The 13,908-nt window shown below is 64.8% G+C and overlaps 2 protein-coding genes across 3 annotated transcripts; one reads left to right on the forward strand and one right to left on the reverse strand.

The window, feature by feature from the left end:
• Nucleotides 1-587: 587 nt before the first annotated feature.
• On the forward strand, nucleotides 588-5,772 carry SIGIRR (single Ig and TIR domain containing). 2 transcript variants are annotated; one of them, XM_056492447.1, is made up of 10 exons: nucleotides 588-780; nucleotides 2,458-2,573; nucleotides 2,849-3,035; nucleotides 3,126-3,256; nucleotides 3,419-3,559; nucleotides 3,659-3,802; nucleotides 3,878-3,980; nucleotides 4,061-4,211; nucleotides 4,911-5,091; nucleotides 5,202-5,772. In XM_056492447.1, the coding sequence occupies exons 2-10, from the start codon at nucleotides 2,567-2,569 to the stop codon at nucleotides 5,402-5,404; spliced, it is 1,248 nt and encodes a 415-aa protein (XP_056348422.1). In that variant the 5' UTR covers nucleotides 588-780; nucleotides 2,458-2,566; the 3' UTR covers nucleotides 5,405-5,772. The 2 variants fall into 2 exon arrangements, with proteins under 2 accessions (XP_056348422.1, XP_056348423.1); XM_056492448.1 differs by having other exon boundaries at nucleotides 631-780; nucleotides 2,468-2,573.
• A 204-nt stretch (nucleotides 5,773-5,976) lies between these two features.
• PKP3 (plakophilin 3) lies at nucleotides 5,977-13,000 on the reverse strand. Its single transcript, XM_056492437.1, has 13 exons — nucleotides 12,674-13,000; nucleotides 11,603-11,679; nucleotides 10,781-11,487; nucleotides 10,326-10,449; nucleotides 9,981-10,185; nucleotides 9,607-9,781; nucleotides 9,350-9,467; nucleotides 8,972-9,139; nucleotides 8,455-8,640; nucleotides 8,194-8,347; nucleotides 7,810-8,002; nucleotides 7,388-7,475; nucleotides 5,977-7,151 (listed from the first exon to the last, which is right to left on the reverse strand). The coding sequence occupies exons 1-13, from the start codon at nucleotides 12,891-12,893 to the stop codon at nucleotides 7,116-7,118; spliced, it is 2,451 nt and encodes an 816-aa protein (XP_056348412.1). The 5' UTR covers nucleotides 12,894-13,000; the 3' UTR covers nucleotides 5,977-7,115.
• Between the last annotated feature and the right edge of the window lie 908 nt (nucleotides 13,001-13,908).

A 13,908-nucleotide genomic window follows, 5' to 3' on the forward strand; every position in this document is an offset into this window, starting at 1 on the left:
ATATATATGTAAATACATACACTGCACCCGTGGCCCTCTTCCCTTTTTGGCCTCTAATCATGTGCTGGTTGATGCTTTTGCAGCTCAGGCTGGTGTTTGTCCAGAGTCTGCTGGCGGTGCTGTGACCACATCCATGTCCAGGGCGTGTCGAGGCTCCAATCACCTCCACGGTAATCAGCACAGGGGATACTGCTGACCACCAGTGGCCACAGCCAGATCCAGCTGCCCATGGCCAGCACCAGCTGGAGCAGCCACCTCCAGCACCAGCTTCATCTGGCAAAAGGGCTCTAAAGGCACAGAGGGAAGGAAAAGGAGGAGAAGGAAACGAACAGGGACACCACGGGCACAGCTGATGCAGGTTCTTCTTACCCTGACACCTCTGTGGGCTCTTCCAGCCATGGAAAACCAGGGGGATCCTCCTTGGCCCCCAAGCCTTGTGACACCTGTTGCATGTGCTGCTGTCCCACTCTTCTTTTCTCTTTTTTCCTCTCTTTTCCCCTCCCCTGAAGCCGGAGCTGTTGAATTTTTCTCCCGCAGGTTCAGGTGGAGGTGGAGCAGTGGGAGGGAGGGACAGCCCTTCCCACGGGCCTGGCGCCCGGGGATTGGGGCAGCGGGAGCGCCCGGCCGAGAGCAGGGGCTGAACGGGGAGGAGAAATAGATAAACTATTAAAACAGAAAGAAAGAAAAAAAGAGAGAAATTCCAAGCACTGATCTGGCCGGTCGGGTCGGCTCGAGCGGGAGGCGACGAGCAGCAAGCCTGCGGCTGGAGAAGCTTCAAAGGTAAATGCAGCTCTGTTCTGCTTCCCTTTCCATGCTGAAGCCACCTCAGATGAGGTCAGCAGGGTTTCACCCTCACCCCATTCCCTGTGCATTCCCCTTTTGGCTCTCCTTCGCTCTCCTCCAGCTCTCCATCGCGCTTGCTCCCTCGGCACACCCACCCCACAGCTCCCTGGCCACGGTGCCTCCCTGCCCTCCTCGCTTTGGCCATGGCCGCGCTCCAGGGAATGCCGCGCCCAGCCCTCCTTCACCACCCCACAAGGTCCACACGGTCCTCTGCCTCAAACCCGGGGAGTCCCCACGCCAGGACGTGGGAAATGGGGCCCGTTAGCCGGTGCTCCTCCCTCCCTGTCATCCAACACTGTCGTTCCCGGGAGCAAAGGGCTCCGGGGGTTTTGGGGCCTCCCCACACCGCCTGGCCAGGCTGCAGCTTGTTGGAGCTTCCTCATTCCGACCATCCAAGGAAGCGGCTTAGGAATGACCCACCCAGAAGCATCGTGCCAGGCAGAGACAGTCCCACGCCACCCTCGTGAGCATCTCCCACCCTTTCTCCATGTGAAATTCAGGTGGACTGGCTCATCTCCATCCCGTCCTCTTCCCTCCCTGGCCATGGAGAAACTCAGTTAATCCTTTAGGTATAAATCGCTTCCAGCTGGTCAAGCTGAACACATACTGGGCGTCTCTCCCGTACCTTGATCCCTGGTTTCACCCCATGCCTGGCACTAGGCTGTTCCAGAGGGAAGCACTGTGCCTGCATCCCTGCTCCAAGCCAGGCAGCACCACAGACCTCCCCTACCCATTCCACAGCAACTCACACAGGGACTCCAGCCCTGCTCCCACCCAAAATCAGGGTACATCCAGGAGTGCTGAAGCTCCAGAGCAAAGAGGAGCCCAGGGAGAGGCTTTCACCCCTGCTGACTCCCAGAGTTAGGCCGGGTGTTTCCCATGGAAACCCTGGCATCGTGACATCCCTGAGACTCCCATCTTAGCCCCAGCACCCGCATCACCCCCATCAGGTGTGTGGGAACAGAGGAGCCCGGCCTTGCCAGGCTCCCAGTATCCGCCTCTTCCCACGGGGCCATCACATCACTGCTGGTGCTGCCAGCTGGGGGATCCCTGTGTGCCGTCCCTGTGCTCCCAATTGCCTGGAATGCTGTGCAGCTGTGCCAATCGCTGGGCACAGCCACGGGTAGCAACGCGCTGAGGCTCCCAGTGCACCGCGAACACCGCACCCGCCGGGGAGCTCTCCAGGTGGGAGGCTGCGTTTCCATAAACAAACCAGACTGCTGGTAATTAGCAGGTTCAAGGGCATGTCAGCCTGGAGGCAGCTCTGCAGCCTAGGCAGGGGCTTGGCAGCTGAAGGAGGTAGCACTGAGACCCCCAAAGTTTCCCATGGCTGAGCTCATTTCCCCACCTTGGTTTTGGATTTGGGCTGAAGGCACATTTTTTAAATCCTGCAACCCTCAGCTGGTCATTAATCACCTCCCACGCATAAATTCATGGTTGGGAAAGGCAGGCTGGGAGTCAGTGCAGGGAGGGCAGGTGACACAGTGGCCACCAGGCTGTGGGCGGGACGCGGGTTTGGCTTTGCCGCAGAGCAGCACCCACCACCCCCAGACGGAATCGCTGATGGGGGTGGCGGGGCCCTCCCTGTGCCAGCACTCACGGAGCCATTCCCAGTCTATCCCAGGCCCAGCCCGCCCTGTGGCAGAGGCAGCTGGACTTTGTCCCCCCCGGAAGACGCGCTGTGAGATGCCGGCAGCGCCCGCGCCTGTCACCTGAGCGCGCCATGGCAGGTAGGTCAAATCCCAGTTCTCCCCTGTTCTCAGCTGGGAAGGATCCCTGTGCGAGCTCAGCCGGGGGTCCTGCTCTGGTGTCACCTCTTAGGGTGCCGAGGGTCCTTCCCTGCCCCACAAACCAGCCCAGCCTGTTGCTAAACAGCCACGAACACCACTCACTGTCAGACCCCCAAGGCAGAGCTTGTTTTTCTGGGATGGCTACAGCAGTCACGTGCCCTGGGGGGAGCTGGATCAGCTTTCTCATCCAAACCCCCTCCCCTCTGTGCCCCCAGACCTTTGCAGCGTGCCCCCCGAAATCCTGGTGCCGGCTGCCAACGAGACGCTGGACTTGGTGCTGGGGAGCCAGGTCGAGCTGAACTGCACCGTGCGCTGGACGGGCACCGAGCGCTGCCAGCCCATTCCCGCCTGGAGCAAGGATGGGCAGTGGCTGGGCAGTGGGAGCAGCCAGGATACTGTCTGGTAAGGAGCCTGCCCTGGGGACGTCCATCCATCTACTTTTGGGGGATGTCACCACACAGCCTGACCCACAGCATCGCCATGTCCCGTCAGGTCTGGCCAAAACTCCTCGGAGCAGCTCCTGGCCAGCGTCCTGCAGCTGAACCTTACCCACGATGCCGATTTCGGGGTGTTTGCCTGCTGGATCAGCAATGCCACGGCCACCTTCACCCTGCGGCATGCAGGTAGGGATCTGCTGGGGACAGGGAGGGAGCATCCCTCGGAGAGCCCAGGTGCATGGGGGGATGGAGGAGAGTGATGGGGCCCTGCTGCCTCTCCCACATCGGGGTGCAAACCTGCACCAAGCCCGGATATGCTGCTCACCGTGCCCTTCCCTGTCCTGGCAGAGGCAGCAGGGCATGTGCCAGCGGTGCTGGCAGCCCTCCTGGTCCTGCTGCTCCTGGTGCTCCTGGCTGTGCTCTACGTCCGGTGCCGCCTGAATGTGCTCCTGTGGTACCGGGACCGCTACGGAGAGCTGGAGATCAACGGTGAGCCGGGGCTGACACCCCACTGGGAACAGCCTCCCGTGGTCCAGGGGGGGTCACATAGCTCTTCCCATGTTATCCCTGCTGCGTGGATCTCCCCAGATGGGAAGCTGTACGACGCCTACGTCTCCCACGCTACTGCCCCTGATGACCGAAAGTTCGTCCACTTCATCGTGAAGCCGCAGCTGGAAAATCGCCACGGCTACAAGCTCTTCCTGGATGAGCAGAACATCCTGCCCAACTCGGGTAAGCACCACGCAGGGCTGGGCAGGGGGTGACACAGGGACCTACCTGGGGGCTTGACACCCTTTTTGCCCACAGAGCCATCAGCTGACCTCATCATGAACGTCAGCCGCTGCCGGCGCCTCATCGTGGTGCTCTCCGTCGCGTACCTGGAGCAGGATTGGTGCAACAGCAGCTTCAGGTAGGAGCAGAGCAGCTCCCACAGGAGAGGAGAAGGGCTGCAGGAGGAGCTCACCCTCCTGTCACCCACTTGTCTCGCAGGGAAGGGCTCTGGAGGCTGCTGGAGCTTTCCAGGAAACCCATCTTCATCGTCTTTGAGAGCCAGTACCGGGAGATCGCTCACCCCGCCATCACCCTGCTGAAGCAGCACCGAAGTGCAGTGACCCTGCTGGTGTGGAGAGCCGGCTCCATGGTGAGTGCCAAGCAGGATCCTGACCCCCCCCAGAACCCCCTTTCCCTCCCCAGCACCCCACAGTGCCAGCTCTCCCTGCTGCCTTTGGGGCTGCCCCATGGTGAGAGCTGAGCAGGACCCATCCCACCAGCACCCCCTTCCATTCCCAGCTCCCCATTTTGTGTTAACCTCCCTGCTGCCCTCTGGGGCTGCCCCATGGTGAGAGCTGAGCAGGACCCATCCCACCAGCACCCCCTTCCATTCCCAGCTGCCCCTTTTGGGTCAGGGTCAGCCTCCCTGCTGCTCTCTGGGGCTGCGCCCCAGGCTCCAGAGCTACAGAGCAGGTTGGGGCACCCGCCTTTTGGAGGACATTTCAAAACCCAACCAGAAGAGCCCTGGATCTGGGGGCTCACCCCCCAAACCTGCACAGTCAGGACCCTGTGACACTGCAGGGCTTCCCCAGCCGCAGCTGCCAGAGCGGAGCTTTGGCCCAGGGCCACTCCGGCCATTTCGGGGCCAGGCTGGGAGCAGGAGCCCTGAGCAGCGTTCCAGCAGGTCGGGCCGGTTTCTCCGCCGGCGCCTGGGCACGGTGCCACGCCGGGGCACAGCCCTCGCCTTGGCCGAGCTCCCAGCGCCGGGAAGTGCGAGCCGAGCCCGAGGAAGCGTGCGGGACCGTGCTCCAGCGGTCCCGGCCCGGCTCATCCCCTCCGGCCCCTGCAGACCCCATCGTCGGACTTCTGGAAGGAGCTGTGCCTGGCTCTGCCGCGCAAGGTGTCCTTCCCGGGCAGCGTGGGGGACCCGCAGACCCAGCTGCAGGAGGACAAGGACCCCATGCTGATCCTGCACAGCAGCTACCTGGACAGCGCGGGAGACCTGGACCCGGACGGGGACCTCGGCACAGGTCCGTGTCCCTGCTGCTTCTCCTGCGGGGACGGATGCGCCCTGGAGATCGCTCCTGGGCTTTCCAGCCCCTTCCCCCTCCACCTAAACCCATCTCCCTGCTCTTGCCAGGCCTCCGAGGGCGTGTCTTCGGGAGCCCCCCGCCGCCCCGGCTCGGTGGCCACAGCATTCCCAGGGCTCCGGCATCCAGCGGGATGGAGGATGCGCAGCTGCGGGACGGGCAGCGCCCCGAGCTCGACGTCTCGGATCTGGGGTCGCGCAACTACGGCGCCCGCACGGACTTCTACTGCCTGGTGACAGAGGATGACATCTGAGCAGGGCCACAGGTGTCCCCCATTCCTGTGGGGACACACGGACCAGGTCACGGCCGAGGAGCTTGGGAGTTACGATGGGATCAGAGCCCACGGCCGTGCTGGGAAAGCAGGAGCTGGCTCCGAAGTGGAAAACCATCACCAGGAGCACCCTGCCCGTAATACCTCAGTGCCACCCCTGGGTGCCACCCAGGTGGCTGGGGTGTCCCTTGCCGTGGGTGGCAGGGACGTTCTTCCAGCATGATGGACAAGTGCTGGGATGGGTGATGCTCTCTGGGGAACATCGTGCCCCAGGGTGTGCCTGACAGGAGTGGCAGCAGCGCCTTTGTCCCATGGAAACCCCCGTGACAATAAAAGGCTGCTGCACCCACTGGCTCTGTCTATGATGGGGACACAGGTGACACGGGGGAGTCTCCCACCACAGGCAGGGCTTTGGTCTGTCCTTCCCACACCAGTGTCCCATCACACCAACTTGGAGCGCAGCGTGGCACCACGGGGTGAGCTCACCCTGTGCTGGTGTCACTGGGGCACTGTCCCCCCTCCCAGTTGTCCCCATCCAAACACAGGTGCAGGTAGGCATCACTCAAGGCCTTTATTTCAGGGGTACACAGGGCTGGGGGAGTTGTACACAGAGAGCTGCAGAGCCAAACACCCTGTGACCTCGAGCTGTGACTGCACCAGTGCCACTCACCGTGGGGGCCCCTCCAGCCCCTCTGCCCACTCCCCCCATCCTCCCACCCCTCTACCTACTCTACATCATCCCCTTGGGGTGCCCTGTACCCCCCAAATCCACCAACAGCCCAAAGCCACCCCCAGCCCACTCGAGTGTCCCCTCCCAGCCACCACAGTGGCACAGAGAGCTTTGGACCCGTCTGCACCCAGCTCTGGGGACATCTCCCCACCCATGGGGTGATGCTGCTCAGCAAACACGGCCCTGCCCGGATCCTGCTGCGCCAGCAGGGCCCAGCCCTGGCAGCAGCTGGTGAGGAGCGACAGCAGCGGCTCTGTCACACTGGGACAGTCCCCACAGGGTGACAGATGGGGCCCTGAGGCCCTGCCAGTCTTCCTGCAGTGAGGGCACAGGCAGCCCCATCAGACACAACCCCCTGCCTGCCCTATGCAGCAAAGGGGGAAAGCAGTGCTGTCACAGCATTTCCCAGCTCCCTGCAGGCGCTGTGCCACCCCATAAACTGTGGGAAGCCACCTCAGAGCCCTCCAAGCCCCTAAGCCATGCAAAGCCCCATCTCCACCCAGCCAGGGCAGAATAAAAGTGTAACCCACAGCACATCCCAAGCTGGTACAGGGCATGGACACCCCCCCTGGCCCAGGGATCTGGGATGAAGCACCCACAAAAGCCCCTTTGCCCCAGAACTGCTCTACAGGAACCTTCCCAAATCCCTGCAGCTCCTGCCCCCCTGTCAAGCTGCAGGACAAGCCAAGTTTTGCAGACAGCTGCCTGAGAGTGGGGAAGGGTGCTCTAACTGGAGTCCCAGTGGGGTCTCACAGCTGATCCAAAAGCAGCTGCTGGCTTTAAGGCTGGGCAGGAGGGAGGACAAGTGTCCCCCAGCCAGGGAAGGGGACCTGGCAAAGGGGGAAGGTGCATGAGATGTAGGGATTTGGCTACAGAGTGGGGATCTGGCAGCGAGCAGCCTCCCCACGGCACGGCTGGCAGCACGGAGCATCCCAGCGAGGCATTCCAGCTCCCAGGGTGTCCTCAGAGGCTGAGGAAGTCCTCCTTCCGGTACCCCTTCTGCAAGGAGACAGCCCCATCAGGCACACGGAGCCTCTCTGCTCCACCCCCACCCCACCTGCACTGGGACAACGCTCTGGGATGTTCCCACACCTGAGGAAAAGCAGGCATGGAATGGGGCCCCACGGTATCCTGGGAAGCATTTGGGTGGTGTGGCTCTCCAGGATGAATCCTCTGCCCTTGATTCCCTAGGGATCCTCCCACTGGCTGCGGGAGGCTCTGGAATGGGTACATACCATCTTGAAGTCCCGGTGGAGCTTGGTGTACTGCCACATGTTTCCCAGGAGGCTGGCGGCAGCTCGGGAGGACTTCTCGTTGTCCGAGCTGGGAAAGGGACAGGATGCAATAAGGTTTTGGGGACCACAGAGTACTGCACAATGCCTACCAGTACAAGGAGACCACCCCAGAGGGGCCCAGAGGGATTGGGGGCTTAGTGTGGGTGGGGAGAGGCAGGAGGTGAACATCTGGCAGGAGCAGAGAGGTTCCCTGATGGGAAAAGGCAGCTCTGGTGACGGTGGGGTGACAAAGGGCCGGCAGGTAGCCACGAGGCTACTCTGAGCCGGTCTGGGGACTCCCAGCACCACTTGGGAAGGGAAACTTGTGACCCTCTTCCATCTGTGCTGGAGCAGGGAGGGAGAGGAGAGCCGGCAGCTCCCACCTGTCCCGTCGCTTCTTGATGAAGAAGAGCTTCCTGAGGCCGTCGAAGTAGACGATGTCGCGGGCGGCCATGGGGCTCTCCACCACCAGGTTGTTGAGCACCGCGATGATGTTCACGATGACGTCGGCGGGCGGGGCCTTGTCCCCAGCGCTCCCGGGCAGCTTCTCGATCAGGTGGCTGACCACCTTGGTGGCTGTGGGCAAAGGGCACATCAGGACTGGTGGCCAGAGCCATGGGGGACAGAGCCATGTCTAGCAACAGGGCATGGAGCAGCCTGCAGACTCGGCTGCAAGGGGGGGTGCAGCAGGCAGGATTGGGGTTGGGATGCGGCTGCAGATAACGGGAGGCAAAGGAAAAAACTGGGAGCACCCCCCCAGCACTCACACATCTCGTCCTTGTTGCGGGCGTGGCGGGACAGGTTGCGGATGAGGCCGGTGAGGGAGCGCAGCTGGTGGTGGTCGGCGGTGCGCACGCGGTCCAGCACGGGGTTCAGGATGCGCTCCTGCTCCAGCGCCAGCCGGCTCAGCACGCCCGCCCACTGCAAGGCAAGCGCCCCCCTGGAGACCCTGCCAGCTCCCTCCTCCACTCACGGGGAGCAGGCCAGGTTGAACCCAGGGCAGGTTGTGGGGACGCCCCGGCTCTCACCCTGCGGTCCCCGGCCGTGATGTTCTGCAGGGCGCCCGAGGCCGCCTCGGTCGTGTGCTTGTTGAGCTCGCAGCGCTGCAGCAGCCGGTTGTAGATGCCCACGATCTGCGGGTTCCAGAGCCACTCCATGCCCTTGGGGTCCTTGGAGACCTCCGTGAAGGTGACGATGTCCGCGTTCAGGTAGTGCTGAGGGACAGGCACTGTTAGACTCTGGGGGTGTCCCCTCTGCAGTGTCCCTCACTGCCAGCATTCCCTTTTCCCTGCCTGCTTGACCGGAACTGCTGGGCAGGGAGCTGGCAGGTCACCCTGGCTGCAGCAAGCCCCACGGCATGGAAAAGCAGGGGTTCAGCACCTGATTCACCCCAAACACCTGATTCACCCTCTGCTGAGCTCATCTCTCTGTCCCACCCACCAGCCGAGGCTGGCGTCCACCTCCGCCCTGGCATCACCTCCGCTGCCAGCGCTTCCCAGTGCCAGCCCCACCCCGGTGACACGGCCAGGATGTGCCCCCACTGACCTCCCGGGCTTTCTTGCTCTGGGGGCTGAAGCAGCCCACCAGCTCCCCCGTCACCGTGCCGCCCGCGTTCCTCCGGTGGCCCTCGAGGCGCTGGAGCGAGGACGGGGGCATCTCGTCGTACAGGCGGTAGGAGAGGTTGCGCAGGACACAGACTGTGTTCTCCACGCTCTGGGGGGCACAGGGGACACGAGGGTGTCATCGCTGGGCCACCTGCAGGGTGTGTCCTGCTGGCACAGGGGCTCCTTGGCAGAGCCATGACACCGGCTGTGCCCGGATGGAGCCGGGCTGGTTCCTCCAGCACGACATCAAGGTGTGCCTTTGCACAACAGGATGGGGCAGCAGCATCTCAGCCCCCACAACACCAGCTCAGAGGCTCACCTTGTCCTCCGACTTCCCCACCTCCAGGGAGCTGTTCACGTAGTGGATCATGGAGTCCACCAGCCCGTGGCACTCACGCATCTTCTGCCGGGTCTGCTGGCTGGCAGAGCTCAGGTTCCTGCATGGGAATGGGGTCTGTCATGGAGAGAAGGGGATCCCCCACAGCCACCCGCCCAAAAAAGAGCCCTGCAGACACTACTCCTGTCCCTTCCTCCCTCCGAACCTTTGCTCCCAGTGGGAGGACCTGGAAGAGATACCTGAGGAAGCCTGTGGAGTTATAAAAGATCTCTGCCTCTGAGGGGTTCTGCTGGATGACACCCGAGCCCCCCAGCCCGGAGAGAGGGACCAGGACCAGGTCTGTGAGCTGCTCCAGCGTGTCCCGGGCCAGGCGATCCTTCAGGTTGTCACTGGAAGAGAGATTCCACAGGATCCCTGCCCAGAGGGGGACCCTCAGTACTGGAGTGGCTGGAGAGCGCATCCACCCCCACTCCCCTCCCCGGGGGTTCATGCTGGTGAAGACAATGCAAAGGGATCATCCCCGTGGAGCACCATCCCAGCTCCACCTGCATGAGGGAAGTAAGGACCACCCCCAGGGGGCGGGGACCCCTGAGCACCCCCCACTGTCCCCAACCTGTGACGTTCTTGCGGAGCTCGTCGTCGGGCTCCCGCAGGGTGCGCATGAGCTCGTAGATGCCGTTCTCCTCCACCAGCGCCAGCTTGTTCTCGGCGTTGTCGTAGATGAGGTTGCGCATGGCGCCGGTGGCGTGGCGCTGCACCTCCTGGTTCGGGCTGTTGAACAGCTTCACCAGCTTGGGCATGGCCTGCAGGCTGCGGGCCTGGGGGACAGCCCGGGGGGTCAGACATGCCGTGCTCCCAGGGCTCCCTCCGGCCCCTGCACCTGTCAGAGTGTCAGAGGGGTGGGAAACCCCTGCTCCCACTGGGAAACCCCCTGCTCCTACCCTTCCGGGTCTCTCACCTGCTTCTTGGCGCTGCTGTCACTGTAGCACTTGTGCTGCAGGTAGGCAGCGCCCAGCACCTGCAGGTTGGGGTCACTGGCGATCAGGTACTTCACTGCTGAGGGCAGGTCGATGTCATCAAACCTGGAACCACAGCAGGATGAGTCCCAGCAGAACATCCACCTCTGCACTCCTCCAAGGAGCCCCCCCAACTCATTTCCTTCCCACTGCACTCTGGGCCTAGGATTCCATTCCCAGCGGGACGAGCATCATTCTCCTGCCACGCCATGTCTCAGGATGTGCCCATGGAGGAGCCAGAGGCAGGACACACTCAGAGGTCAGCCTGTGCTGTGGTCCATCGCCACAGGACCAAGCTGCACCCACCATCACACCGCTCTTCCCAGCACCCTCCTCCAGCAGGTGACCACAGCGGACACAAGGCCCGAGACAGCCCGGAGCAGCCCCCGGCCCTCACCCTGCGGCGTGGTGCCCGAGCAGCGTGCTGTGCCCGTTGTACATCTCCACGGCGCGCGGCTCCGCCAGGCGATGCCCGGACTCGGCCAGGCTGCGCACGGACGGGGCGCGGGAGCCGTGCTCGCCCAGCCCCAGGAAGGCGCCGCCGCCTCCCGCCGGCACCGTGCCGAAGGAGCCGGTGCTGAGGCGCGAGCGGTTGTTGCTCTGGAAGCGCTGCAGCGTGCGCATGGCGGGGGCGCGGATCGTGCGGCTCGGCGGCCCCTCGGCGCCGTCCAGCCAGTCGCAGGCGGCTTTGGGGGCCGTGCCGGAGCTCAGCTGCCGCTCGTACGCGAAGGAGCGGCCGAAGCCGCCGCCGGCCTGGCTCTTGTAGAGCTGCCGGTGCCCCGGCGCGTCCAGCTGCTCCGACAGGACGCTGTAGCGGTCGTCGGCGAGCGGGAGCGGCCCGTCGGCCAGGCGCAGGGAGCGCAGCGACAGCGTGTCCAGGTTCTGCCGGCTGCGGAAGTTGCGCTCGTGGAAGGAGCTGGGCCGCGGCGAGGCGGTGGCCACCTGCGAGGCCGCGTAGCCGGCGACGTAGGCGCGGCCCTTGGCCAGGCCCCCGTTGCTGATGGTGGCCACCCGCTTGTGCGGGGTGAGGTCCACGGCCGAGCGCGACGACCAGCCGCTGCCCCGCAGCGTGCCGAAATCCTTCTTGGCCAGCGGCTGGTACAGCTGCAGGGGGGGAATGCGAGGTGAGGAATCCATCCCTCCGTCCCCACCGGGGGAGCTCGGAGCTCTCCCCAGCACGGCCGAGGCCGTGGGCAGGGGACTGAGCGCCCGTACGCACCGAGGCTTTGGGGTCCACGCCGTTGCTCTGGGAGCGGGAGCTGAAGGAGGAGCGCAGGGTCGAGCTGTACTGACCACCTGCAGGACAGCCACAGAGGAGGCAGCGTGAGCACGGGCAGGGCAGGGAGGGATCTGCAGAGCAAAGATCGCCCAGCCCATCCCAGGGGGTGCTGCGGGAACCACGGCAGCGCAGGCAGGGCTGGGGGGACAAAGGGGTGGGAGGAGGCCGCCTTCACCTGCCCGCTGGCCACGGGGAGCAGAAGTGGCCTCCCCGCCCTGCCCGTGCCCCGACGGCGAGGGCACTAATTGCCACCTTGGCGGGGACGCCGCGGCTCAGCCCGGTCCCCCTGCCGCGGCTGGATCTGCAGCCCGGGCATCCCCCACAGCCAGTCCCGGCTCCCCCGCCCTGGGAACGGGACCATGGCAGGGACCTGGAACCCCACTGGCCCCCACGGCACCTCAGGCTGCCCATCCGCCCTGCCAGCGCCCCAGGGCCGCCGGCGGGACACCACAGGGACAGGGACAGGGACGGGACAGGGACGCCGCCAGTGCTGGCGGTGCCAGCAGCGTGACTCACGCCTGGGGCTGCCCTCGGGGTGTCACAGAGGCTCTGTCCCCACCGCCGGGTTGCCCAGCACGGGGGTCGGGGCCCGGGGGATCCCGGCGGTGCCGGGCGGGGCGGCAGGGCGGAGGCCGCCGGCGCAGACGGTAAATGGAGGAGCTGGAGCCCGGCCAGCGCCGCCGCTCAGGGCTGGGGGGGCTCTGCCAGGGCGGGAAAATCCTCCCCGCTGCCAGCCCAATGCAGGCTGTGCGACCCCACCACGCAAAGCCCTCCGAGGGCAGCTGGGGAAACTGAGGCAGGACCCCGAGTGCGGTGAAGCGAGCCCACGCTGGGGCTCAGCTCCCCCCGGTGCCAGCGCTGGCGATGCTCGGGGGCGCTCGGGGGACGCGCTCAGGGTGGGGGGCACCCCCCAACCCGCAGCCAGGGTGCGCCCAGAGCCCAGTGCCGACCGGGGGGCTCCCACCACCCATCCCACCGCGTGTTCCCAGGGGGTCCCGGGGGTTCTCCCACCTCTGGTGCCGTCGGCGAGGTCGTCGGGGCGGGCGGGCGCTTGCCCCCGCAGCATCATGCGGATGCGGACCTGCTCCTGGACACGGGCGCTGCGCAGCCGCTGGGCCTCGGCCGCCTCCCGGCCACGCTCGTCCAGCTGCCGGTCCGAGGGCAAGGCCAGCGAGCAGACACCGGCCTCGGGCTGCAGGGCCGACAGCAGGAAGGCGTTAGTCTCCTGCATGGCGGCGAGGGGCAGCCCGGCCGCCCTGCGCAGGTGAGCGGCGGCAGTGGCGGCGTTCCGGCGTTCCCCAGCCGTAGGGAGGCTCCGTCCCGGCCCGTCCGTCCCGCCCCGCCGCCACGCCTCGCCGGGAAAAGGAGGGGGCCCCACCGGGGCCGCTGTCACCGCTGACACCGTCGTCACCGCCGCAGGTGGAGGTGCCCGGGGGCGACCTCGCGGGGATGAGGGGGGTGGGTGGGGCAGGGCCTGGGGGTCCCACCTTGGGAAAAGCCAGGAGCCCCTCAGACAGTCACCCCCCGACTCCTGGGCAGCCACAGCAGTGAGCCCCAGACCCCCACACTGTCCCAGCAATGGGCCCAAGACCCCTAGGCAACCTCCCAGAAGAGCCCTGGGCCCCCAGAAGCCTCCCCACAGTGATCCCAGGGATCCCTGCTATTGAACCCTGGATGCTCACATTGTTCCTCCAGTGAGCTCTGAAGTCTCATGTGGTCTCCTGGGAGAGCCCCAGACCCCTGGAGAACCTTCCAATTGACCTTCAGAGATTTACACAGCCCTATCACTGTGCTCCAGACCCTTACAATGTCCCTCCACTGATCTCAAGACCCCCAGGAAACTTCCAAGGAGAGTGCTCTGGACACCCATCTGACCGCTCTGGACACCCAGATTGTCACTCCAGTGAGCACCAGATCCCCACATGGGCTCCCAGGGGTGTCCCAGGCCACCAGGGAGACCCCTGGACCAGCCCTGACCACAAAGCCCCCCTCCACAGGGACCCCCACATCGCTCTGGCCACTTTCCAGGCGCACTCTGGACCCCATCTGGCACAGGGGTCCAGCCTGGAATGGGGTCTCCCTGCAGTAATTCCTGGCTGGGCCCTCCCTGCTTTGCTTTTCAAATCAGCCGGGGAATGAAGAAACAACAATAATAAAAAAGGGGCGGCTGAGCGCCGCGGGCCCGCGGTGACGAACGCGGTGACTCAGGCCCCGCTGCCACCACAGGTACTAATTATCCTCGCCCC

The sequence above is a fragment of the Oenanthe melanoleuca genome, chromosome 5, assembly GCF_029582105.1.
Source record: "Oenanthe melanoleuca isolate GR-GAL-2019-014 chromosome 5, OMel1.0, whole genome shotgun sequence".
Classification (NCBI taxonomy): domain Eukaryota; kingdom Metazoa; phylum Chordata; class Aves; order Passeriformes; family Muscicapidae; genus Oenanthe; species Oenanthe melanoleuca.